General features: G+C 37.6%; 1 protein-coding gene across 4 annotated transcripts in view; it reads right to left on the minus strand.

The window, feature by feature from the left end:
* The window catches only part of Aff2 (ALF transcription elongation factor 2), a 536,897-nt gene that overhangs the window by 469,566 nt on the left and 40,011 nt on the right, over positions 1–27,320 (minus strand). For 2 of the 4 annotated variants that reach the window (XM_085684654.2, XM_085684653.2), the window contains exon 1: positions 5,661–5,878. The exons of the other annotated variants lie outside the window; for them this stretch is intronic. In XM_085684654.2, coding sequence (XP_085540780.1) covers positions 5,661–5,800 — 140 coding nt within the window. In that variant the 5' untranslated portion in view covers positions 5,801–5,878. Of the gene's footprint in view, positions 1–5,660; positions 5,879–27,320 lie in introns of those variants that run through there. 4 annotated transcript variants of the gene reach the window in all.

Below are 27,320 nucleotides of genomic sequence, written 5' to 3' on the forward strand. Positions count from 1 at the left end.
ATCAGAACCACTTGCCTGCATAACTCTACTAAGCAAAGTAAAATATACCCTGGACAAACAAAATAGAGGAGGAAAAGAAAAATCAAAGGAAGGCCGTGAAAACTCCACATCCCTTTTGCTTGTATTCTTTCATTCATTTAACAGAATTTGTTTTTTAAAAAATGACCAAACAATCCTGTTTCATACTTCCACTCACCCAGGATACTGGGAAGCAATAACTTATGGTTTTATTCACATCACATATTGTAATGCCAACATTATGTAATTGGCAAATATGCAGGCTGCTAGTCAGGTCCTTCTGAGTTTAAATTCCTTCAATGATTTTTATGAGCACTGCATTTTGAACAAGATACTTAGTCTTTGTGCACAGAGCTCCTGCCACTAAAAAACAAAACAAAACAAAACAAAAAAACTTGATGTTCGATCTTGTCAAAAGTCATGAATAATCCAATTAAATCATCATCACCGTCAAGAGCTGAAAATCTAAGGATGAAGATTCTCAAATGGAACCATTTATGGATTCTCAAGGCCACTTTTAAAGATGGAATTGGAAACTGCCACAGTTTAGGTCCCATAGCGCTGCTGGAATAAGACAGGGGAGTGTAGAAACCCACTGTAAACAGAAGCAAGCTCATGTTAGATGTGTAAAATTCGGGAATGACAATTCAATATCAACCTTTTTAATTTTACGGTCAGTGCTTTAAGAACATATAAAGAGGAGCATAAGCCATTTCTAGCAAGTCAATTTCCAGACTTAGCATCACGACCATTTCCATTTTCCTACATTAATTTCTGTCTATTTTTGAGATTCTTTACATAAACAGAAATTTTCAAGGAAATATTTCCTTTGAAATAATATCTCATATAGGTTACCCTAACTACCCAACTGGATTCTGAACTAATCCTATGTAAAACTCAAATCTTTCCTGAAGGAACAAAAATGGACCACTAGATGATCACCTTGTTCATACAGGGTTAATAATGAAAATGCTGATACAAACTTAAGTATGGTGGCGCCTGGAACCAGGGCTATAATCAATCTAAATGTACTGTAATTACAGTAAATGTTACTTCTGTAGAACAGTTCCAAATCATGTGGCTTTTTAATGCTTAGATAACATGCAGTTTATTTCCAATCATGAATGTAGGCATGATTTGCTAAAGGAACATTAGGTCTGGAAGCAATATCTTAATCAAATCAGAATTTCTTCTGTAAAACAAATCTTTGGTCTTTGAAGAATTAGCAGCATCTAATGCCTTAGGCTAGAGATGTGAAACTGAGCTGAACCCCCTCCCATTGGCTCTCACTTTGCCTTCTGGCTTCCAGTCATTTATGAATACACAACCGGGTAGCCTCATACCCACACACCTACACTTGCTATGTTCATAAACCACCACAGCTACATCTAAATTACAGCCTGAAAACTCCCTATTTGAAATTTGTTGTAGGAAAATTCACCTCATGTGGTTTATTCTTAAAAAGAAAGCTGGTTACTTTTGGAAGGCACTCACTTAAACAAAACCTAATAGCAAGCACCCGTAAATTGCAGGGTTATTGGCATGTGCATAACTTGATGGATAAAAATGATTGAATATTCTAGGGAAGAAAATACAGACTTACATATGCAGACATATTTCTTATGATGACTTGGGTACTACATAGGATAAATAAAATGAACTGGGGAGTATATAGTAATTGATTTTGGCTTTCCTGTTCCTAGATTCTCTCTTACTGCTCTTTGCCCTAGGGTTGTGGACTTAATGAGTAACTACCCTAAAACTGTCCATACTGGTGATGTCCGAATCTTGGCAAACCAAAGTCAAGTGCTTAAAAAATAGGATAACATGGTATATAGCTAAGAGGTGGAAAAATTACTTTACCTTGACTGAACTTAGAAACATTTTAGGCCAATGCTCAGATGCATCTTTTAAATATAGGTCAGTGTGGGGTTAATTCTTCCTCTATATCAGACAGAGAGATGATCAAGGGCTTACCTGGCACATGATTAAACAGAGATTCCAATAGAGACCATATACTTCCACTGCCCTTTTTTTTCCTTTGTACCAACAAGTGGGTCAGACAGCTCCACCAGAACTCTTGACAATGGTACTCTTTTGAAAACTGCTTTGAGTTACATTCCCCAAACTGTAGGTGACTGAGAAACTTTCTTCAAGTCTGAGTGTGAGGAGCCAAGAGAGTGGAAACAATGAACCTTGAGAGTCGGAGGATCACAGAGTTAGAAGTGTGAGAAGCTCCCAGGTCATGGAGTCAATATTCACTATTTTATAGCATGTGATTAACAGGCCCAGAGGAAATAAGTGATTTGCCCAAGATCACAGCAAATTATGACAGAGAGAAGTCCAAATGTTCTTACAGGTCAGGGACCCTTTATTGGGCAGTGAACCAGCACTGTTCTGTTTGTGTTGACTTATGGGATGGCCTTTGATAAACTAGGTTGGGTGCTGAGGCACAAAGGCATAGTCCAGTCATTTAACACACATTTGTTAATCATCTATTCTGTTGTGAGCCTGATGTTGTGCATGCAGTTGTGCTTGCTTGAAATCCCAGCAATTAGGAAAGAGAGGAAGGGGACTATGAGTTTGGGTCGAACTCCAGCAATGTGGCAAGACCTTGTATAGAGAACAAATAGAAAGAAGAGAAGAAACGCAAGACAGGGCAGGGAACCCTGACTGTTCTTAGGATTGGAGAGGGAGGGGAGGAGGGGAGAGGGAGGGAAAAGGGGGTGGGTAGGAGGTGGAAATTTTTAATAAATAAATAAATTGATAAAAGAGAGAGCAAAGAAGAAAGCCCCTGAAGTCTCAACAGCATTCTGAAAGCACTTAGTAAGGTTAGGGTACAAGATTCTGATACTGTAAGTTCCCTGGTCTTAAAAAGTGAAGTATACCTGGTTTGACACAGCACATGCATATTAAACCAAAGTGTCTCGATATCTCCAACTATACTTATGACAGAATAATCCCAGTTGGTTTCATTTATGTACATGAATTATCCCAAGTATTAGTAAACATATTGATAACTTTAGACCATTTTCAGCAGGAATATTACTTATAATTAGGTTGTTCATTTTAATCCTCCAACAACCTCCAGTCCATTTTCCCTGTAAGCATAAGAAAATGTGACTTCAACATCTCATCCTTTCCCAAATGCTTAATGGCCATTCCCATGTTGGCCTCCACTCATGATAACAAACCCCTTATGAAGACATCAATTATTGTAGTGATATGGACTGTACCCCAATCATTTGCTGCTATACTGTTCACAACTACCCTAATATATGGCACATGCTATATGACTTAAAATATCTGTTAGATGAATGAATGAGGCAGTCATTCCAAAAATGTTGAAAGATTTTGTTTAATGTCTTGCAACTCTGATAAATATGTGTAATCATGTTTTATAAGTGATAAAGAGAAGGCTCAGAGAGGCAAAACCATTGGCTCAGTGTGACAATATATGTTATTATCATTATTATTTTCTGTTCTTTTTTCTCATTGCTTCTTTGCCTTATGAGTTTCTAAGCATGGTTCAAGAACAGATCTAATCTCTAGAAGCTTACTCTAACTTGAGAACTATGAAATAATTCCCTAAAACAATATACAGAAATGTCTTCTTCCACTGTTTTCTAGGCTATCAGAGAGAAAGAATGATGTCATTGTCTTTCTTGTGGGAACGCTCAGAGAGTGTCCCATATTTACCAAAGAGAGATAGTTTTGTGAGTGTGTATTTATTGATGTGTATTGGTATGTATATCTGTCTGCATACACATGTATCTATGGATATGCTTTCTTGTTTGCATGTGTAAGACAGATGTTGACACTGCTTTCTTTCTGCTCTTCCTCTCTAACTTATTTTGATACAGGGTCTCTTAATAAACCAGAGTACACCAGATTGGCTAGGTTGGGTGGTAAGAAAACCCTCAGTTCTGAGGTTAGAAATAATTCATAGTGCCTCAAAACTAAGGTCCTTGTGCTTGTTCAAGTATTTTACCTACTGGGCTATCTTTTTGGTGATATTCAAGTGTATTAGAGGCATGATGTTATGAGGTTGATGAAGACAGACAACAGTTTGAAGGGAATGAGACTTTATTTATACTTTTAGTCTTCGGAACAACCAGAAAGAATCCTCTTTCTGCCAACTGTGAGTGGGTACTCAGTGCAACTAGGAAGGAGGCACCCATAGGAAATATTTTGCTTGAGCACTTGCTTACACATGCACAGCCTTTTCATTTTATACCCCCTTCAGAGACTGTCAAAGAACATTCCATGTTCGAGGTTGTCAAAAGTTTGCATCCAGATGAGTTATAAATACACTGTGCTTCAAAGAATCATCAACAAAAAATGAAAATTCTTGTTGTAACTTTTGTGTTGCATGTTGAAAAGATAATAAGAACATTAAGTTAAAATACAGCATTAAAATTGATTTCATGTTACCTTTTCTAACATGGCTCCTAGAAAATTTTAAATTGCAATCTTAAAATTCTATTATATTGTTATTGAACAAAGTTTGCTTTGAGAGATGGTTATCTGTGTGGGTGGATAAAATTATACACACTAATTAAACTAGGAACCTGAGCTCTGTGCATTTCCTTTTGTATCAGTTATAGTTCAATTTAAAAGATTATACATGTGTACATACACACACACACACACAGAGAGAGAGAGAGAGAGAGAGAGAGAGAGAGAGAGAGAGAGAGAAAGAGAGGGAGAGAGAGAGAGAGAGAGAGAGAGAGAGAGAGAGAGATACAGAGAGAGAATAGGTCACGTAATAGAAAGATCTTGTCCTTTTTTATTTTTATTGAGCTCTACATTTTTCTCTGCTCCCCTCCCTGCCCCTCCTCTCCGCTTCAACCTTCCCCCAAGGTCCCCCATGCTCCCAATTTACTCAGGAAATCTTGTCTTTTTCTACCTCCCATGTAGATTACATCTATGCATGCCTCTCTTGGGGTCCTCATTGTTATCCTTTTATCTTTATAACATGTGCTTGGTCGTAGATGGGAGAAGCCCATGAAAAATGTTGATATCCCCACCTGCTCTAGGTATGAGGTGTGATTCCCTGTTTCACCTCCATGATGGACTTAATGGAAATCATAGCTCATTTTTTTGTGTGGTTTTTCCCCATCTCCACAACAACAAAGAATCCAAATGAAGCCAGAACCCTGACTGACTTAAGTGCAGTCGTCATTACAGAAGTAGCAAGTGAAATATGGTCCAATATCTACATACATAGCTAAGAATGTTCTTTCAAAACAGAACAGAGAGACTTACATAGATCTAATCTACATGGGAAGTAGCAAAAGTTCTGAGTAAATTGGGAGCATGGGGAAATGGGGGGGTTGAAGTGGGAAGAGGCAGGGAGGGGAGCAGAGAAAAATGTAGAGCTCAATTAAAAAAAAAAAAGAACAGAAAAGTCAGAAGCCATAAAGCCCTTGCATTCTCTCAGATTTTGTTTTATCTTTCACATGAAGACATAAAATTTGAAGTTAAAAGATTTACTTTGTACTACCAAACTCATTCACTCTGTTATCAAAGCAAAACAACAACATGAACATGCCAAAAAGCATAGCAGGTGGCTCACGAATACTGCTTAAAATGTACTGAAAAGTAAAGGCCATTAGAAGATACATTCTTGTTCTGCTTACCTGTCAAAAGACATCCTGTTGAATGCAGCCACAGGTGGAACTCTAAGGGCAGAAGATTCTGGCCAGGCACCTCCTGAAGTAGATTGAATCTTCTGTCTGCAGGGAAATTTCTCCCTACTCATGTTCTTGGGCTCCAACATCCCCTTGGACTCCAAAGACACTGGCTACTCAAGAAGGACAGCAGGAAAGCGCTCTTGAGTTCAGTACATAGCTCTTGTTTGGAGTCAGTCCGAAGGTATGACGCACTCAAATACTTGACCTTAGTTATTCAGTCGCTAACTGCTCTAGTGGTCAGAGATAGTGAGTGACTCAAGGCCTCTACCATAGCCTGCTTTGTTAGCATAAACTATCTGCCTTGGCTCAAGGTCTCAGGTGTACAAAGATACTCTTATCAGACAAAATATTCCAAGGGCCTAGAGGCTGCCTCCCTGGAGCCCGTGCAGAACTAGCACTTTCATGCTCACTTAACCCTTCACTACACAAAGATCTTCCAGAAGAGAAGAGGCCTTCTTGATGGCTCCTTTGCTGGATAGTGAGTCTTTAGAACAGGACTCAGTCTGAATTCCAAAAATTACAAGTAGGGAGCACCTCAACTTCTATCCAATATCCTTTGTTTTGCTCTCTGCTTTTCTGAAAACCCACAAGTATGTTTACAGTAGAGAAGGTCTGTGTGCCTAAAACTAATTTATAAGTTGCTAATTTCTCATTATCAAACATACATATAATAAGTGTGTGCTATAAACTATGAGAAATCGTTTATGTTCTCAGTTTTTCTAATATGGAAGGAAATTCCAGAAAACCCAATGAAAGGAGACTTGTGCTCAGATCCCAAAGGTCACATATGTACTCCCTGTTGAGAAAAGGTGTCAGAAAGATCCCTGGGCTCACTCTCTAGCCAGCCTAGCCTACTGAGCAGTGAAGGAGCCTGGCTCACACAAAAACGGTTAACAGCTCCTGAGGAACACATGATTGTCTTCTGGTACATACTCGTACATACTTGTGGACATTCACCTGCATAAACATGTGTACCCATACAGACATGTACAAGTATGTACCACACATACACACAGAGAAAATATTGGTTCATTGTATGTAAGTGGTTTTCAGTGGGAGCTAAATTTTCCTTAAACCTCCATGATGCTGGTATTTTGCAATGCTTAAAGACATTCTTGCTCATCATAACTCTGGAGTAACACATGTTAATGACATCAAGTGGCTAGAGGCAATGATGCACAGGACTGCCCCTCACTGCAGCATTCCTCTACCCCAATGTCGGTGATGCCAAGACTGAAAAATCCTAGTTCACATGCTTCCAATCTTTAAAGAAAACCATAAGATATAGAGAATAAGAACTAAAATAGTCTATAACATCACCGTGTATTAATAACAATCATAATTAGTGCATTTTAGTGCATTTCCTTCTATTTTTCAGCATGTACATATATGTATATACTATTTTAGTTTATACAATGTCAGTCAACCTAGGCTTACTTTTGTGTACTGTTCGTTGCCTTTATTATATGAGCATACATAAAAATAACAAAGGATCAATTTAAGACAAAATTAAGAATCACAGTAAAGAAAAAAGAAAAAAATCAGAGTAGCAAATTTGATGTAATTCTTCCCTTAATGTTTGATGTTTGAATGGTTTTCTATTTCAGGCTGAACCTATATAAAACATGTGAAAACTTCTTCCTTTGATTTACAAGGAAACTTAGGAATTTAACAATTATCATCTGCAAATCTACACTACAAAGGTCTTGATTTCAGAAATGGCTTCTTTTCACAAAATGCACACAAAATTTCCTGGGTTAATATCCCATTTGTCCTCACTCTTTAACATTTTACCAATGCTGACACACTTCACTTAACTAAATCTGAATTCTGTCAACTCTCATTCTAACCAAAATGCAGTCATAGAGATAAGAAGCACTCCGCTGGGGCCTAAACAATAGTAAATCAATATTTCCCAGCTAAAGGACAATCTTTGTGCACTAGAATTGCATAAAGGGTGAAATATTTCTCCAGTTCTTAAAGGAAGCTGTTTGAAAATGCATAATAAACTATTAGGTGTATTGTTTTCATAAGCCAGGAGTGGAAGGGAGCAGCAAGGAGACATTCTCTCTCTTTTTTTTATTTTGTCAAATTATAGATGAGTTCTAGAAATAGCAACTGTAGAAAAGCAGTACAAAAAAATCTCACCACAAATCTAACCAAGCCCTTATTGTCTTAATGTTTTCTTTCTCCACTAACAAAGCCTGTGATTGCCATCATTCAGGTTCGAAGCAAATGCTCACTAATCCCTCCTTAAGTCTCACTTTGGTATATCTAGGCCTGGACTCTACAACAGAGAGAGGATTATGGTGCATTCCAGGATCAGAGTACAATGCAGACTCTTAGTGGCTAGGAGAGATGACTGTTAAAAAAAAATGTACAAAGGCTGTGATTATTCAGCCAGAAGAGTGGATTTAGAAAAGAATTAATAATTTCTCCTAAATATAAAGAGGGTAGTATGTAACGGAGGGAACTCTACAAACTGGATAAGATGAAACAAATTTCCTCTGGAATGTGAAAAAAAATTAGCTGACATTTAACAGATAATTTTCTAGTGCCTTGACTGTCCATTTCCTCATTTACATTTCTCCTCAACAATTATGTGTTTAGATATTACTTGTTAATAAATTGATGCATTTACAATAAAGGTCCATTCATTTATTTGACAAGTATTTGTTGAGGCTCTGATAATCACAGATAAGGGAATTGGTACAGAAAAAGCTGACTTTACTATCAATTGTGAAAACAGTTTCTCAGGGTACCATTGGAAACCAACTACATTTTCATCTTAAGTTAATGACTATAATAGAATAAATCAGATGATTTCCAAAGTCTGTCTTAGCTATGTGATCCTTATATTTTCATTCAAACAAAAAATCATAAAGACCAAAACATTTATACCCATGCACTGTAATGTGACATCTTCACAAATAACAAGAGTTGTATCTAGCTAGTTTATATTATGACATAACTGCATAAAAATTTAAATTTTATTCTATTAATTATATGAATAAATTTGTTAGAATCCATTTGAACTATTAAAGCTGGTCCCACTTGATGAACATGACTATACTGGAAGACTAGAACAGTTGTTAGGTTTCAAATGGGGAAACTGTCACCTATTTGGGTTTATCTTTAGGTGTAAGTGGCTATTGCTACTACAGAAAACTCCAATATGCAGCTAAAGAGAGCTCCACATGACAAAGTATTAGCAAGATCTCAGTGAAAGTCCATCAGTTTTGTCAGCCTAATTCAGGGGCAACAGATGGTGAAAACAGGGGTTGATCTTACTTCTACTCATAAACTGGCAAAAAGTGTGACATGAATCCAGCACAAAACTTGCTGTAAGTATTTTAGGAAACCACAACTCACTTATGGGGAGATGGCTGAGCTGAACTGACCATAGAACACTGCAATACACTGCTTAGCATGTGACTTCAGCTGAGTCAGCAGGAAGTTTCCAGAGATACAAGAGCTTGGGAGCAAGAACAGTGGAGAGTAACAGTTACATGAACAAGAGGAGATGTAAACCTTTCCTCAGTACATCTGTAGGCAGTCAGGCAGCACCAGGACTAAGGACATACTTCTAGCTAAAACACAAGTCTCCAAGAAAGAGTTTTTATTGCTTAAATTTGAATAAACTCAGATATTCTGCAATGTTCTGAACTGTAAAGGACCTAGGGACAGACTAAGACTATAAACTACTTATATGGCTTATTGTTTGCACTTACTTATTGGAAGCATTTTAAAAGACTCTGGTTTGAAAATGTATTTGTAGGCCTTACCTTAAGGTGAAATCAAAGCATTCCATCCCTATGGAACTGAAACTATCAATAGTTAGATTTAGGCCCACTAGAGTTTGTCAGCCAACCTATTAGGATAGATTCCAAAGACAAATCCTAAACAAATATAGACTCCATATTTTAGACTTTTTTGAAGATATTTGTGGCATATAAGAACATTTGTAAACTCATAGTAGTTTGCATTGCTGCTGTGTTATACTCATATAAATTCAAATGAGAATTTGCTTGGTCTGAAAGCACAAAGGTATTCCAAATGCCTGCACTTACAATTATAGGCCATTGGTGAAATCAAAGTACTGCTTCAGCTTGCCTCTTAACTGAACTTCTTCACCTCAACTACTCTAACTGTAGACACCCAGAGCTAGGAATGCAAAGTCAAGGTTGCTTTCAAGACCTCGCGCTCTGTGTGTGTAAACCACACTTGTCATCCCATGTTGAAGTACAAAAGTTACCAGCAGAATGGCCACACTGTTATCTCATGCTGTTAGCTCTTAGTACTTCTTTCCTAAAGGAAGTCAGTTCTCATTATTTTCAGCTAGTCAGTAGCCTCCTCCTTGTCCTTAGTCCATAGCCAGTCAGATGATCCACACACTGTTCCTTGATATATATATCTTCACTAGATTGTCATTACCCATTTCTACATGTACAAACCAATAATGCTACTCTTGCCATATTACTCCCTGAAAGGAGTTCTCTATCTATTGTCTTATGATGTCATATTTTTTCTTTAGTTCTAATATTTAAAAGCACTTCATTTATTCATTTATTATATTTTGTGTGTACTTATACATGGTGTGAGAAATGTACAGGATACCATGCATGTGTGATCAGAGGACAAAATTTTAGTGTCAGTTCTCTCCTTCCACCATGAATTCTAGGAATCAAATTCCGGTCATTGTAATTGTGCAGAAAGCACTTTTATCCACTAAGCCATCTTACCAAGTCTAAAAGGCTTATTTACATTTATGTTTTTTGTTTGTTTGCTTTTTGTGGGCAGTCATTATTTGCTTCTTGGAAAGCAAGGTCAACATGTTAGTAGCTGCTCAATAAATAAATGTCTCATGTCATTCAAACAAACATGAATGAATTAATGTTAAGATGACAACATATGACTACAGCAAAAAAAAAAAGGAGTTTTCAGCACCTAAACACAGTTTCAACTAAAATGCTCAATATCCCTGGCCTGCACTGAAGGAAAAATGAGGTACAAGTCTCAAGTCTTAGCTTATCAAGACTTAGCTTATGGAATATGTGAGATTAGAACCATAGACATTCACCCATCCATGAGATTCTCTCACTTGAAGCTAGAAGGAATTATTTATGTTTATATTAATGGAGAATGATAAAAAAGTAAAGGTCAGTTACTTAAAATCTAGAGTTGTCATTGTTGAACAAGAATTTCTATGAAAAATATTGCTTTTTAGAGGATTTGTTTGCTGATATTTTATGTATATCAGTGCATTAGCTGCACGTATATATGAATAACAAATGTACACTGGCCAAAGATGCCGGAAGAGGGTTTCTGGTCTTTTGGAATTGGAGGTACAGATGGCTGTTTGCCATCATGTAGGTGCTGCGAATCAAACAGGTTCTCTGGGAAAATAGCCAGATCTCTTAAACGCTAAGCCATAAATCCTGCCAAAAATGAGTTTTTGGCTATTGAATTTTCTTAAGTTTGTTTTCATCACCACTGTAATGTATATCCAGAAACATACTTAACTTTATGTTAAGGAACTTGTCTTGACATCCATATATGTTCTTAATACATAGTATAAAAATGACATTTGGTTGTATTTTCTAAGAGGACACATGAACATCTGTCCCCAAATCCACTGTTACAAAGAATGGACATTGCTGGCTCTCCTTACAATTCTGTTTCGTAAAAGTTTTAAAATAGGAGCTAATATAAAATTAAAAATTCATGAGGGTGAAAATAGTTTTAGTAACATTTACAGGTTCTATTCAAAATCCATTTTGTATCTGACAGTATTTAGTATTATTAATGATTTTTGATATTATTGATGTCACCTTTAATGTGTACAGAAGTATAATCATCAGTGCTTTTTATTATTGCTATTATTGCCCTTACTCTTCTGCCACTAAGTGAATTCCTATAAACATAATTTAGTAGAGAGAGTAATTGAAGGGTTAGAGAGATGGTTCAGCAGATACAGGTACTAATTGCCAAGACTGATGCCCTGAATTTGATCCTCAGCACTCACAAGGTAGAAGGAGAGACTGGACGTGCACAAATTGTCTTCTGACCTACATACACATACACACACACAGAGATGGGGAGACATGGAGAGTTAGAGAAAGTTGAGATTTTTAAAAATAAATTTTTTGTGTGACAACTCACCAATGTCACAAAATTATATTCTACTGACAAATATTAAAAATATCTATAATTAGAACATATTGTGCCATGGCCTTAGTCCACCCAATCTCCCCTTCCATAAAGCCTCCCCAATGCCTTTATCTAGTGGCATTCCTACTTCCAGTGCCCTGACCAGTTCTGGCCAATACTGCTTATGCTAACTCCAACCTCCAGGCACAGGAAAGGACTCTGTTGCCTGGCAACAACCTATAGTTCCCTCACATGGCACATCCAGTTCTCTAGCCAGCCATGTCCTTACAACTTAAGCTGGGGTCTAGCTACGTGAGTTCATTTGATCCTCCCCTCCATGAACCACCCATTATTCCTAGACATACACCCAAAGTTTCAGGGTTAGATCAGTATGTGTGCACCATGTCTGCATGCCAGCCTAGACACTGAGTCCATTTGGCTTTATTCCACCTAAATCACACCCAATCCTTAGGTCCAAATCGGCTTGCACATCTTGTGCTCTGTTTTAGCCTACTGTGTTTATATATCAGACACAGACCTAATCTAAGTACACATACCCAGGTCTCATTGCAGAAATGCAAACAATATGAAAAAGTAAGGTGTATTCCCACCCCAAAACTCACCAATCATATAAAAATAGCATTTGATATGAATTGTATAATTAATCACAAGACACGGGATTTAAAAGATTAATTATAAATTCCATCAAAAAATTTAAAGAAGTCATGAAGAAACAGTTCAATAAATTTAAATAGAAGGAACTTGAGAACAAATTCCTGAAAGTTGCCCAAGAAAATGCAAACATCAGGCTGATAGAAATGAAGCAGACACTCCAGGATTTGAAACTGGAATTCAATGAAGTGATAGAAATATTGAAGAAAACTCAAACTTAAATTAAGATGGAATTTGAAAACCAAATAGCCCAACTAGAAAACTCAATGAAAAGCTGTACAAGTGGAATTAATCAAGCAGAAGGCAGGATATCAGGACTCAAAGATAAAGTAGAAGAGCTATGCCAAACTAGCAATGAATATAGAAAAAGTTAAAAGCACAGAAAATGAATGTATGTGAAATATGAGATACCACAAAAATAACTTTCAAATTAAAGGAATAAATGAGGGAGATGAATACCAATTCAATGGCAATAGAACAAAACTTCAGCAAGATCATAAAAGAAAACTTACTGAAACTAAGAAAAACACACCCGTACACATATAAGAAGCACATAGAACACCAGAAAGACAAGACCAGAAAAGAAAATCTCTATGGCAAATCATAGTTAAAGCACTAAATATTAAGAATAGAGAAAGTATATTGAAAGTTACAAGAACAAAAAGGCATGCTACATATAGAAGAAAACTAACATATTAACAGGTAATTTCTCATTGGAAAGTTTTAAAGCCAGAAGAGTCTGAAGTAATTCCTTTTAAGTTCTAAAAGACCACTACTATGAACCTAGACTACTGTATCCAGCGATATTATCTTTCATTATTAAAAAGTAATAAATTTTTCCCATAATATATAAACAGCTTAAAAATTTTATCTAACAGACCAAGCCAAAAGAAAATACAGAAATAACATTTCAGAATTTCAGGGTGAAGAGAGGAATAAAAATAACCACGTTTGTGTAGAAAGAAAACAAATGAAGCTATAATTACTTAAAGGAAAAGGATTACTGAGAACACAGTCAATGTCAGACACATTTCAATCATAACTTAAAACATTAATGGCCTCAACTCGCCAATCAAATGATATAGAGTGGGTGCATGGAACAAGAAATAAAAATGCATCTATCTGCTGTCTACAAGAAATTCATTTTTGCTTTAAAGATAAGCATCACCTTGGAGTAAAGAGATGGACAAAGATACTCCAATCAAATGGGACCAGGAAACAAGCAGTCATTGCAATCCTAGCATCTGACTTCAAATTAAAATGAATCAGAAGAGTCCAATGAAGTTCCTTTCATTCTAATCAAGGGAAGAGTTAATCAAAAGATACTAGTATTCACAGCACATAGGCATCAAAATCTGATACACACAATTTCATAAATTATACTTCTAGAATGAAGGACACAGATTAACATCAAACCATTAATACTAGGTTATTTAAACTTTCTCTGATATACAGGTCATCTAAACAAAAACTGAACAGACAAATATCATTTAAACCACATGATACATCAGATGGACTTAACAGATATCTACAATAAGTTCTTCCCAAACACTAAAGAGTATACATGCTAAACATCAGCTAAAAGAAACTTCTCTAAAACAGACTACATCCTTGGACACACACAAAAAAATCTTAAGTTCAGAAAATTGAAATAACTCTGTGTATCCTTTCTAATAACAATCTATTAAAACTTAATATTGACAGAAAGTAAATCTATAGTAAATACACAAACCCATGGAGATTTAACAACTCATTACTAAACGCTTAATGGGTGAAAGAGGAAACCAGGAAAGTAATTAAAAAAACTCTTTGAATTAAACGAGAATACAACACACACACATACACACACGTGTGTGCGCGCACACACACACACACACACACACACACTAATAATACTTACTTATTTCAAATGGTGGGGAAAGAGTAGGAAATGAGAGTGGAAAAGAAAGAGGAAGGGGAAGACAGAATAATACAGAGAAATAGATAAACTCATTTGTTTTCTTGTTTCCTTAAAGCAATAAATCATTTTCAAACTGAGACACCCTTATGAAAGTCATGAGTATACATGGAAAAAGTTTTGAAAGTTGTTCAAATAGCAAACTGACAAATTGTTGAACTTTAGAAGATTCCATTTATAGTGGAATGCATACTAATGGTGGTATGCATTTTGTTCAAAGAAAATGTGATTATATAATAAATTTCACTTGGTTTCCATTCCATGTTCATTTCCACAGTCCTTGATCATTTACTCCAAGTTGAAAAGTTACCACCTCACCTCAAACTGCAGCAAATTACTAGCTTAAACTGGGTTGACCTTTTCCATGATTTCTATCTTTCTAGAGATACCCAAGGGAGGTAATTAGCTATTGTGACTTAAAAGGCTTCGGTCTTTGCCAGCCACATTCAGAGTGTCAAGTTTGATCACATGCTCCATCACTCCCAGTCCAGCTGGCCTTGGTGAGCTCCCATTAGATCAGTCCCACTGTCTCAGCAGGTGGACGCACCCCTCGTGGTCCTGACTTCCTTGCTCATGTTCTCCCTTTTTCTGCTCCTCATTTGGACCTTGGGAGCTAAGTCCAATGAAGGCTGACTGAGAAGCCAAGGACAATGGCACTGGGTTTTGATTCTACTGCATGGACAGACTTTGTGGGAGCCTGGTTTGTTTGGATGCTCACCTTTATAGACCTGGATGGAGAGGGGAGGACCTTGGGCTTCCCACAGGGCAGGGAACCCTGACTGTTCTTAGGATTAGAGAAGGAGGGGGAGGTGGAGAGCGGGAGGAAAAAGGGAGGAGGGAAGGAGGTGGAAATTTTAAATAAATAAATAAATAAATAGATAAATGAATAAATAAATAAAAGACTTCTGTCTTCATGAAACAAAGAAAGGCAAAAAATAAAGAAGCAATATACAAAGAAAATGCAAAGGACTCGTTCAAAAAAATAAAGAAACGATATGCATAGAAAAAGCAAAGGACTCGTTCACCCACTTTAACCCTGTTGATAAAAAGACAACATTAAGACATGCAAAAAATTAAACATTCAGTGAAACATCTCAAAATATCTTTATAACTCAACACTTTTTCACAATATCATTGAATAGCTATTCTTGTATGTTTATCAAGAGAAACTGAAAGATATTATTAAAACAATCTCATCATAATAATTAGAGCTACTAAATAGTATTAATGAAATCACTCCATATTCTTAAGACATAGGTAGCTCCAACTATTCTAGACCTGTTGTTTGCTCTCTCTTATGGTATGCAATCAGAAGAAGATTTTGAAATCTCACACTTGATAGTTAGACCTCAGCTTTGACAATTACCCTGTGACCTTGTACATCCTGCTATGTGTCTTTCAATCTTAATTTCCTTATCTATAAGATGATGAAGATAAAACTTGGTTCATAGAATTGCTTTGGAGGGTGAGCAAATAGATGTACATATGGCAAGCATATTCAGGAATTGGCACTGGATAGAAGCTTAATAAAGTTCACCTCCCCTTTTCCTTTGCAAAAGTAAGGCTGAAGGACACAGTTTTTACTGGTCCAATATAAGATTCGTATTGCAGTGACTATGAAGCCTCTCGCAGCAGCACACAGTATCAGGGCTTCTTCGGTCTCAGCCATACATGTATTCCTTGGCTATCTTCAAAGAATGCAGACTGAGAATCAGGAGGCCTGTGTAAGGACCTCAAATTAGGCATTCCTCACACATTACATAAAGTGAGATTTATGCCACTAATCTGTAAATTCCACTTTGAATGCCAAGTTCCACAATTTAGGGGGGCCCATTCCAAGACTTCTCTCTTCCTATTAGAGCACCAAAAGGTCTTAGGAAGATCTTGTCAAACTCACGGAGAAATGGCAAGTACACCTTATTCCTAGAACATCTGCTGATGGTGATCCCACCTGTGATATGTAAGTCAAAGTTCCAAATTTCACATGTGGGTCCTCTTCTGATGATGCCGAAATGGTCAAAGATATACTAGACTGTTAAAAAGCATTCTCTTAGCAAGTGATCCTATCCTGTCATCACTATGTGAACAAATGGTTTCTTATGCTCCATGGTCTGGGATTTAGTCCACCTAGTTCACAGGAGAATATGATGAGAAATAATTGTTTTCTACTCCCAAACCATTTCCTTCTTAGCCCATGACTGCCTTTTTCTGACAGCCTTTCAAGCCTATGAGCATGTGCAGACAGGGTTGGATGCTAAATCAGTCTGCCAAGCAGCCATCTTATCCTCAGTATGGCATCATACATCTTCTTGCTCCAAGCACCTAAAAAGCAACACCCTTGTGTAGGGGATGAAAACTTATAGCCTCTGTCTATATAGACCATTAAATGTGTAAAATACCTGCACACTGGGTTTGGAATATGCATAGATTTACAGATAAGCTATGACTGGTGATGCCAGTTACTGGCTCTGAGAGGCACAAATTTTCCTTAGTACATAAAAGAGGAAACATGACTTTGGACTTGGTATCCCTCTAGAAGTGATTCTTACTTACCTGGTACTTTGCGAACATTGGATTTCTAAATGTTTGAAGACCAAAGCCTCTACCTTTAAGAATATTTTGCTTGTCTAAGAAGTAGTCTTCACTCAGCCTAAAAAGCTAAACACTTTTGGGGTGGGCTAAAGCCAACCACAGGGCATGATTCCTGGGACTTTATGTAATACACTTGGTTCTCACTGATAGCATTTCTTATTTTTCATCAGAATCAATGCAGAAAAAGCTTACAATGGTCAAAGAATGCACCCATTATTTAACAAAACAGGCAAAGCACGGAGTAACTATGACTAAGCTGTTATTTAAACACCATTTGCACAGACTTTGTTCAAAATACAACACAAGTCACGCATTTCTTAAAGAAATGCACTTACCCAGAAGTTAGTTTCACTTTTACAGTAAAACTCCTAGATGTAACAATCACCATTCATGATGCGATGTTCCAGTGTGTATCTAAATGGGAAATCTATCTCCACACATCTTCTAGCCTCACTAACCTCAGTTCTCTTATCTGTAATATTGGAGTACACAGTTTCTGGCCTGTGTGTTCACTGACAAGTATGAAGGAGCTTTATGAACTCTATAGTATTCTTTTTCTTAAGCTTAGAACAGCATGTCACTTGCTGTAATGTGGTTTGTATAAAAGTGACCTGATATGCTTGGTCAATGAACACAGATACCTTCATAATGTTAATATGTTATTCTGGACTGACTAAAATTTCAACTGTTCTGTTCACCTTCATCTCCTTGGAAAATTAGTGAATTAATGAATCTTTAAAGGACAGTCATGGAGGCCTTAAAAAGAAGATGCCTTTTTGAGTAAGGAAAGAAAGTAGTGGATTACAACTTAATGGCTTCAGAATAATGGCATTTTCCCTATTTTCCTCACTTGCCTTAGCTCAGCTAATGGCTTCATTAATGGTCACACTCCCTAGCGAATAATAGAGGCCCCATGTCACATCCATCATAGTCATGTCACAATAAAACCAGTTAAATACAATCTAGCACTCTGTCTCATGCCAGTCAGCAGGAGGAATCAGAATTAGGTGAACAGCACATCTGAAAACTTATATGTTAAATTTTTCTTAACAATAAGCACACAAAGGGCTACTGGCAATGAAATTGTAACTGTACTTTACATCCTAAGTTGAGTACATAACTTTGACAACACTCAAAAAACTGCAAGGATGAGCTGTTCTTTATTATAAGTTGAACCACAATGTCTTTTTTATTTCCTTCATTTTAATTTGATCAAAGTAACATATTTTCTCACAATTAGCACAATCATGTCAAATTTGCAATGTCATATCATAATCTAAAATGTCACCTCATAAAATCAAGCTCTTTGAATGACTGAGCTGTTTCTTTTCTAAAACATCTGGTGTAGCTGAAAGATCTTAAATTTTTATACAGTTCTTTTTTATCTCTCTCACCTTTTGACTGAGGATAGGGGAAACTAACTTTCAGAGGGCAGTTTAGTTTCTCTCAAGGATGTCAATGATTTATATTAATCAAAGATACCAAATGCACTTGAGCCACAGCTTTGCACCAGATGTAACAGTATTTTGGAAGGTTCACAAGTAATCTCATTGCCTACAGTTTGCATTTTCCATGAACAAAAGCTACTCCTGAAAGATGGGCTATATTAGGTGCTATATCCATTCATTTGGAGGACATTAGGAAACCAGTAAGTGTCTCAAAGCAATAACTAATTTAATGAGACCCCAAAGGTCTGGAATCAACTGGGACAGCAGCTATCAAACCTGGCTCATTTATTCCCAATAAGGGCTGTTTGCTCATGGGGAAGCTGGACTGATAGGGGAGATGCTAAAGAAGACTCTCTGCTGTGGGGACTGGAAACTCAGCACCTGATACATCAGTGTTGCTTTTCTTTACTATATTTTCATACTACATTATAATGGACTTTAATGGGACTCCGTATTTGAATTCAAAGAAGATAAGAAAAAATGTCAATTTTTAACTAGTCTTTGTTCCGTTGGTGTTGTTATCTTTCCTCCCTCGGCACACAGTTCATTCCAGATAACAATTTGTCCCTTTAATTTTAAGAATGAAGAAGGTGTTTTCTAATTCTATTCATTTGCATGCAAAATTCAAGATGTCATTAGTGTGTTTTTTTTTTCTGCTGAGTAGTACTCTAATGTGTAAATGTGCCACATTTTCTTTATCCATTCTTCAGTTGAGGGGCCCTGGGCAATAAAGGAGCAGGGGCCCAATCTTGACTTGCCCTGTAGTCAGACTGATGTTTATCTTAAATATCACCATAGAATCTTCATCCAACAACTGATGGAGACAGAGGCTGAGACCCACATCAGAGCACTGAACTGAGCTCCCAAAGTCTAGTTGAAGAGTGGAAAGAATGAGAATATGAGCAAGGAGATCAAGACCATGATGGGTTCACCCACTGAAACAGTTTGCCTGAGCTAATGGGAGCTCACTAGCTCCAGCAGGACTGGGAAGGAACCAGAATAGGACCAAACTAGGCCCTCTGAATGTGATTGACAGTTGTATGGCTGGGGCAGACTGAGGGCCCACTGGTAGTGGCACCAGGATTTATTCCTACTGCTTATACTGGCTTTTTGGGATCCTAATCTCTTTGGATGGATACCTAGCTCAGCCTAGATAAAGTAGGGAGGGCCTTAGACCTTCCAAAGGCAAAGTTCCTTACCCTCTCTGAGGATTAGATGGGATGGGGTGGGAGGATGGGTAGAGGGAATGGGAGGAGGGGAGTGAGTGGGAACTTGGTTTGGTATTTTTTTAAAAAAATCTAATAAATTTAAAAAAAGAAATTTCAGGCCAAAAAAAAAAGGTGCAATTCCTCCCTAATCCCTACTTCTGGCAATGTAAATATGAAGCAGTTGGACCTGGAAAGGTATTTTATTTTCATCCTCAACTTGAAATTCTATTTATATTTAACTTTTCTCTTTATTATCAAATGTAATATAGAAACCCCTTTGTCATTCTCCTGAGTAACCCCAGGTTAAGGAGAGAGCTCATATTTTCTGCAGATGCCTTATGGCTGTTCCTAATTTTAAAAAGTTAATATTTAGGGTAACAGAATAGAATAAAAATACTTTGTACCAAACAAATTATATGTCTTTTTAAACCAGGGACACAGACATACTCCAATACCATTACTTTCAAAGTTATATATTGTATTTGCCCTTAATTAATGCAAAATAAAGGCAATAGTCTTTGAAACTGTGAGGACAAGAGGGAAGAATATTAACCTGAAAATACCCATGTCCAAATTGTGGCCTACCTAGGGTGTATTTCAATTTTAGAGAAGTTTGAGTGGGGGAAAAAAAGAGAGTTGCTTGATAAAGACAGATATAGAATAGAATTCTGTGTATTTATATTGCTTTCACTTCTTATTATGTTTAAAAAACAAAAGTTAAAATAAACAACTACTGTGTATTGAATACCTAACCTACACTAGAGATTAAGTTTTGCCTCTGTAGTGGATATTAGTTCCCTTGTGTAATAACTAATGAATCTTAGAAGCACAGTTGTGGTATCCTTCACATCTCAAGTTTCTCTTAAGCTGTGTGATATTGAACAGGTCAGTAACTATCACCAAATATTCTACATAAGAAAAAGAAAAATAATTTTTTACCTTTAGAACATTTAGAAGTTAAAATAGAAAATAGATATGAAAGCACAAGGTAGATAATAAGCTTTGCATTGTTTCGTACTCTTGTGTCCTCTTGACACATCCTGAGTTTAAAGGCTGAGCAGAGGGTAACAGAAAATTACTACTTTGTGGACTATCACATGCTTATTGGAAAACTTAAAATATACTGGTAAAATGAGTGCAAGTCATGAAAGAAGCAGAAAAAGAATATAAATTTAATGTAGATAGTTGAGTTGCTGTTAAGTGGATACAGTTCAGTATAAAAGAAAAGTCAAGGAGCTTTGACCACCACCGCACCTTGCTTGGATCTAGAGTCTGTCATTTATTTATCTACTTGACTTGTGTAATCTCCCCTGGCCTTGAATCTTGCCTTGGTAAAATGGAGATTGTCTTCACTCAGGGCTGTTGTAAAAACTAAATGAGATAAAGCAGGTGAAGGACTTAGCATAAAACCCTGAACCTAGTAAGAATGTAAGAAATGATTGCTATTTGGTCCAAAGGGTTATTGTCTTTTCGAAAGCCATTCTTGAGAAATCAAGTCAGGTGAGTAAACCAAAAGACTACTTAGACTATCAGGTCCATCCAGGCAATGCTTTGCCAGATCTTTGAGTCACAGTCTATATTTTCACAAGGTCATGTAACAATTCATGTCCATACTGAAATTGAGGCCAAACCTCCTAAGACATTCTTTTCCCTCACTACTTTAAGGGTGGTATAACACCAGCATAGTGGATTCTGGATTAACTGCAACCCTGTACTATAGTCATGTATTTGTTAGGGAACCAGGAACTCTGATATTCCACTGTTACTCAGAGCAACAGAATCAGCCACAATGCCAGGAATACAGAAAATGTTCAGAGCAAATTACCATCACTTTGGCTGGCCTTAATTCCCTGATAGTTACTAGATTAGAAGCAGTAAGTTTGTTGCTTTTTATTTGTTTTTCGGTTTACTCAAATATCACTTAATGCTCCTATATAAGAGATTTTGTTAGGAGGATTTAATGACAGTAAGTTTGTACTTAGATGTAAGAAATACTGATTCACACTTCAGCCACTTTATCAATTTACATAATTACAAACTACCAACTCCCTGCACATCTTAAGTGGCAACACAAGGGCACAGCTATCAAAGCTTGCCTTGCTAAAAATGCATCATTTCCCACCATAAGATGGGAGAATTGTTTAATCTTGATATGACTACGACTGATGACTGATAATAGCAGTTCAGAGATTCCCTAAACTGCTCCCTTTTTCCTCTGGACTACCAATGCCTTGTTTCTAGAAGATCAATAAAGGGACACCCTCATTATCTTGACCTCTCCAAATGCAGCCAAGCTCTCTCATAGAAGCAGTAAGCTGAGCAGTCAGGAGGAAAAACAACACAAGTAGTCACGGGGGTTCTGGAAATCAACAAGAAGTTCTGCTGAGTGTTGTTTGCCTTAGAGTGTAGCAGCAGGATCCAAGGGAGTGCCAATCATATGAACATTAGCCAGAAAAGAAGAAAATCTTGGGAAATATCCCAAAATAAAAATTAGATAGAAGTCATTCATCCTTCATTTCTATTCCTTTCTAATCCTACAATTGGCATCAATGGTGGGGCAAAACTCAACTCATCTTAGAATTTAATGTGACCTAGTACCTAGCACCCAGAAAATATTTCATGAATGGATATGCCTCTTTGAGTCTAAGTGTTATAGTTACTTTTCTATTGCTGTGATAAGACACAATGAACAAGGCAACTTCTAAAATGATTTATTTTGCAACTTACAATTTCAGATACTGAGCCCAGGACCATCATGGCAAGGAACATGACAGCAGGCAGGCAGGCATGACACTGGAACAGTAGCTGAGAGCTCACATATTGAGACAAAACCATGAGACAAAAGGAACTAATTGGGGATGGAGTGGGCTTTTAAAACTGCTAAGTCAACCCCCAGTGATACAACCACTTCAAGAAAACTATACTCCCTATTTTTTCCCAAATGGTTCCAACAACTGAGTACCAAGTATTCAAACATTTGAGTCTATGAATGTGGGCCATTCTCATTCAAGCCACCACATTAAGTAATATTTTTAGCAACCCTCTTGCTGTTGACATCTTTTGTCATTTGCATTGTACTTGCTTTGCTTTCAGGATATTAAGAAATCTTTTTGAATTTTAACTATTGTTAGAAAACTTAAGTGGCCAACTTTCAGAGTAATCTTGGTCTAAAGTGAAATTACCATATTAGTATTGTAAACTTGAAAGTCGGACAATACATACAAAGATCTGTGATTGAAAAGATGACAGCAAGAAGAGATGAGGACTAGAGAGATGGTAGATCTACAGGCTTTATTTGCCACCCTACTAAAGGTCAGACACATGGGAAATAGGATATGCCTGTTATGTTAAAGTTTGCTTCATAAGTTTTATTTTTTTGGAGTGTGGGGCTATAATTTTATTATTGTTTCTTACCACCTGGGCCTTTGACAGCCCTTGTACCTCTGGTTCTATGTTTATTGATGGTTCCAGTAATAACAGCTGAATGGTTAATTGGAAATTTTAGCGTGACATTAGAGGTATATGGAGAAGTTGCATATGGGGAAAAGAGGAAAAGGGAGAATATATTGGCACAAGAGAGCTGAATAAGGATGAGACTTCTATATTTTTGGTACTGGAGAAAAAGGGGCTGATCTTGGCGTCCTCTGGAACTTAGGGGATATCTTGAGCTGGAAGAGTAAAAGGTTTGAGATGCGACAGGTGAATCCAATGAGCAAGTCCCTCGAACTTGGTAGCTGTGGGAGTTACAAGAATTACTCTGAGGGGACCCTGCCATTTAGGGGAAAGGGGTGAGGGACATTGGTCTGGGGGAAAAAATAACACCTGATCCCCTATTTTAATCGGCCATGGGCATGAGTTAGCACATGGTTGAGGTAATGAGTGGTCGCTGAAATCTCATAATAGGGAGCATAGATGAGATAACGGGGAGTAATCAGGTGATCAGGTAGGGGAAAGGTTTTAGGTGAGAGGCCAGGAGTTAAAACTGGCAGCCCATACGTGAGTTCAAAGAGTGAGATGAAAAGGGGGCTTTTGGGGAGCGCCTAAGGAGGGCCAGAGGCAAAAGTTTTACCCAGTCAAGGTAATCATGAGCTTCAGTTCAAGCTCTTTTTCTAAGTTGCCTTGGTTCTGGTGCCTTATCACAGGGATAAAAATCTAAGACAGTAACAGTCTTTTTATTGAGTTAAACTTTCAGGAAATCACTTGCTATGAATCTTATTTTCAAAATTCATTGCTGATTAGAGAAACTAAAAAGAAATAAATTATCAAAGGCTGACACAATCTATTCATCACTTTGATGCCATGTTTCTGCATTAAAGCTGCTACTGCACCAGCAAATCATGATTTACACACTCACAAAATGATTTTTGTGAAAGGGAAAAGTTATTCTCTTTTCATAATAACTGTGTCAATGTGTTCCACCTTTGTAGCTGTGAAATCCTATCATTCTGACAGAAAACTGATTGGACCTGAGTTCTAGTTACTGTCCATAGACTATGTCTGTACCTTTCTGGTATCTAGAGAAGTGTGCTGGGGTGAAATTTTGTAGATTTAGTTTTCTGTGAAACATCATTGGAAGCTGAGCTGCTTGCCAGATTCTAGCACTTCATAATTTACCTAATATTTTATACTGTATGAAGACAGTGTTCCCATTATCACCGAATGTTCTTACTTTCTTTCTTTGCTCTCCCTTGTCACACTCCTCCCTCTTCCTCACTCTTTCCTCTCCCCCATCCCCCCTCACTATCCCTATTCCTTTTACTTTCCTTCACTCCTCTCGTCTCAGAAAGAATATCTATATACTACTAAGATATTTGGAAACAAATTGTGTGCCATGGCAAAAACACACACAACTGGTATGACCAAAATAGGGTTATATTTGGCATTCGCACATGGAGGAGGTATATAAATTGTAATTACTTGCCAGTATTTTGCTTCAAAGAGTGAATACATGCTTTGGTCCCTTAATAAATTCTATTTCTTTTATTATTCTGTAGCTACATCTCTAAGTGATTTCAATTTATCATTTGTTGGTTTATACTTTTGGACAACTTTCATAAAGAATGCCCACTTTTATGGAGAGATGCTCCATTTTTTTATGAATGAACTACCATGAAGTCATTTCTTGATTGTTCTTCCAGTGTAGATGTGGATTTTGGTTGTGTGCATATGGTTAAATAAATCTTACTGAAATGCACAATAGTGTCATCTACAACCAATTGCCATCATCAATTGCTTTGCAAACACTCAACAATGAAACAATTTATTTTAGTGAACAGAGTCTGTGTCAGTCCAACATTAAGTTAAAAAATAGCATGGAACCACCTCAACCACAGTAGGCTTAATTGCTACTCAATTTGTATAATTTATACAAATTAATGTAGACTCAATAATTAGCATTTTCATATGGTTTATTGGAATCTAAAAGGCATAATAGTATGGTCTGTTAGCAATCTGAACATGTCTAAACAATATGTTTTGTAAGTCACTGGCATCTCAAGTTAGCTCTGCACAAAAGTGGAATCAAGAAAACGTACATGTGCCAGTTTGTGTGTTCTGTCTACGTTAGGTTATTGAGCCTAGGTTTCAATGATATACTTTCAGGTGATAATAATGGTGTGATTAAAAACTACTACTGTGGGAGTATCTTCTGCTGCTTCAGCCAATAGTCGCTGAAGCACGAGCCCACGGAGCTGCAGGAGGGCCTTCCGCTCCGTCAGCCAATAGCCGCTGAAATACCAGCCCATTGGGGTGTGGTATATTTCTCTTTTAAAAGAGCCACAGATCTCGGCTCGGGCCTCTTGGTTCAGACATGTGGTCACGGCTCCTGTTCCTGGCTCCTGCTCCAGCGACTAGGCTCCTTTCCTGACGGTTTATGGTGTATGTAAGTTTTACCCCCCAAAATAAATAACCCCTTAAAACATAACTGGTGTGGGATTGATTCACCGTTATTTGGCACCTTGTGTTTGGCTTAAGAACCACCCCACTCCTCCACCCCCAGCTCAGCCTCTGGCTTGGCTACCTGCCACTGGCTCAGCTTGGCCAGCTGGACTTGGCATGAGCCCTCCCTCAGCCATAACCTCCATGCCTCTCAGGATACACAGGTCCGGACAGTCTCTGCTGGCCTTCTTTGCCCTGTTCTGCATGGATTTTTAAATTTTTCCTTGCAACGTGAGTCAAAGAGCTCACAGCGCAAGCTCCCTTTGAAGTTCCAGCAAGCTGTTTGAAACCACTGCCATCTGCCATAACTGATTGGGAGTGCTGCAAGCAGCTTGACCCTTAATCCCAGCACAGGGACATGGGGCCCAAAGCACTAGGCCTCTTTAGCAACAGCGCAGTGCCTGTGTCACGACCCTCTGCTTTGGGCTAAACAGAGCAGCAGGGCAGGAGAGCCCGGCTGGGGTAGGCCAGGCTGCCTTGTTTATTGGCCACTAGAAGCTCTCTGACCTTTTGTGATCTGTGAATTTAACCTCTGAATTTAAGTGTATATATTCTAGAGGTTACTTCCAGAATCAACGCCATTGCCACGTGGATTCAGGTGCACTCCACCTCCTACTGGCAGGTAATGGTCATTACAGGTAAGATTTTTCTTTTCGGTTGAAAATACATACATACATACATACAAGTACAATTTCTTTTGATTGAAAATGTCAGAAAATATTACTATCCAAAAGTTCAATGTTTTTTTTTTTAATTGCGCTATGGAGGATATTCTGAAGGATGTCTCTGATATTCCTCTTAATTTGTTATTCCTGGGATCTGTTGCTTTTCTGGTGTTTGGCTATTTTATAAGATACAGTCCTTACAGACTGAATCTACAATGCTGAGGGCAGAGATTAAAACCTTAAGAACAATTCAAACTGATACCAACCTCCTCTAAAAAGAGTTTGGAGATTTCAAGGAGGAAACTAGATCAGAGTTTGGAGTTTTCAAGCAGGAGACTAGATCAGAGTTTGGAGTTCTCAAGGAGGAGACTAGATCTTTGTCTGATATGACTCAGTTGACTGACCAAAATATCAAGAAGGTATAGTCTGATATTGCTTCTTCAGAAGGGAGCTTCACTGCTCTGGAGGAGGGGACAACCAAAATGACTCGTAACCTCCAGTCCATGACTGTAAGTGCTGAAACATTAGCTGAAAGGATTATAACCAATGAATGTGAAAATCAGACTTTATCAAAAGGGTATGATAGATTAATTGATAGGATTTCCATACAAGAAGGCACAGTACATGCCATGAGGATTATGTCCAAGGAGGATATGGTATCTCTAATGGACAAGCTCCACGCCTTAGAATTATCAATGAAGGCAATTGTGTCCAAGGAGGAAATGGTGTCTCTGACGGACAAGCTCCATGCCTTAGAATCGTTAATGAAGGCTTTGGAGCATAATACTGGACAGGAGATTCAGGACTCACAGAAGGCAATGGTGAGCAGATTCACTAAGATTGAGGAAATCATAGACTCTGATGAACAGGAGCAAAAGGTAGAAAGGCAACATTCACCTCAAAAAACTCTCAGTCTACATAGAGTTATACCTGCCTTTCCAGTAATAACATCAGAAAAGATAACCTGCTCCAAAAAC

The sequence above is a fragment of the Myodes glareolus genome, chromosome X (assembly GCF_982192425.1).
Source record: "Myodes glareolus chromosome X, mMyoGla1.1, whole genome shotgun sequence".
In the NCBI taxonomy this organism is placed as follows: Eukaryota; Metazoa; Chordata; class Mammalia; order Rodentia; family Cricetidae; genus Myodes; species Myodes glareolus.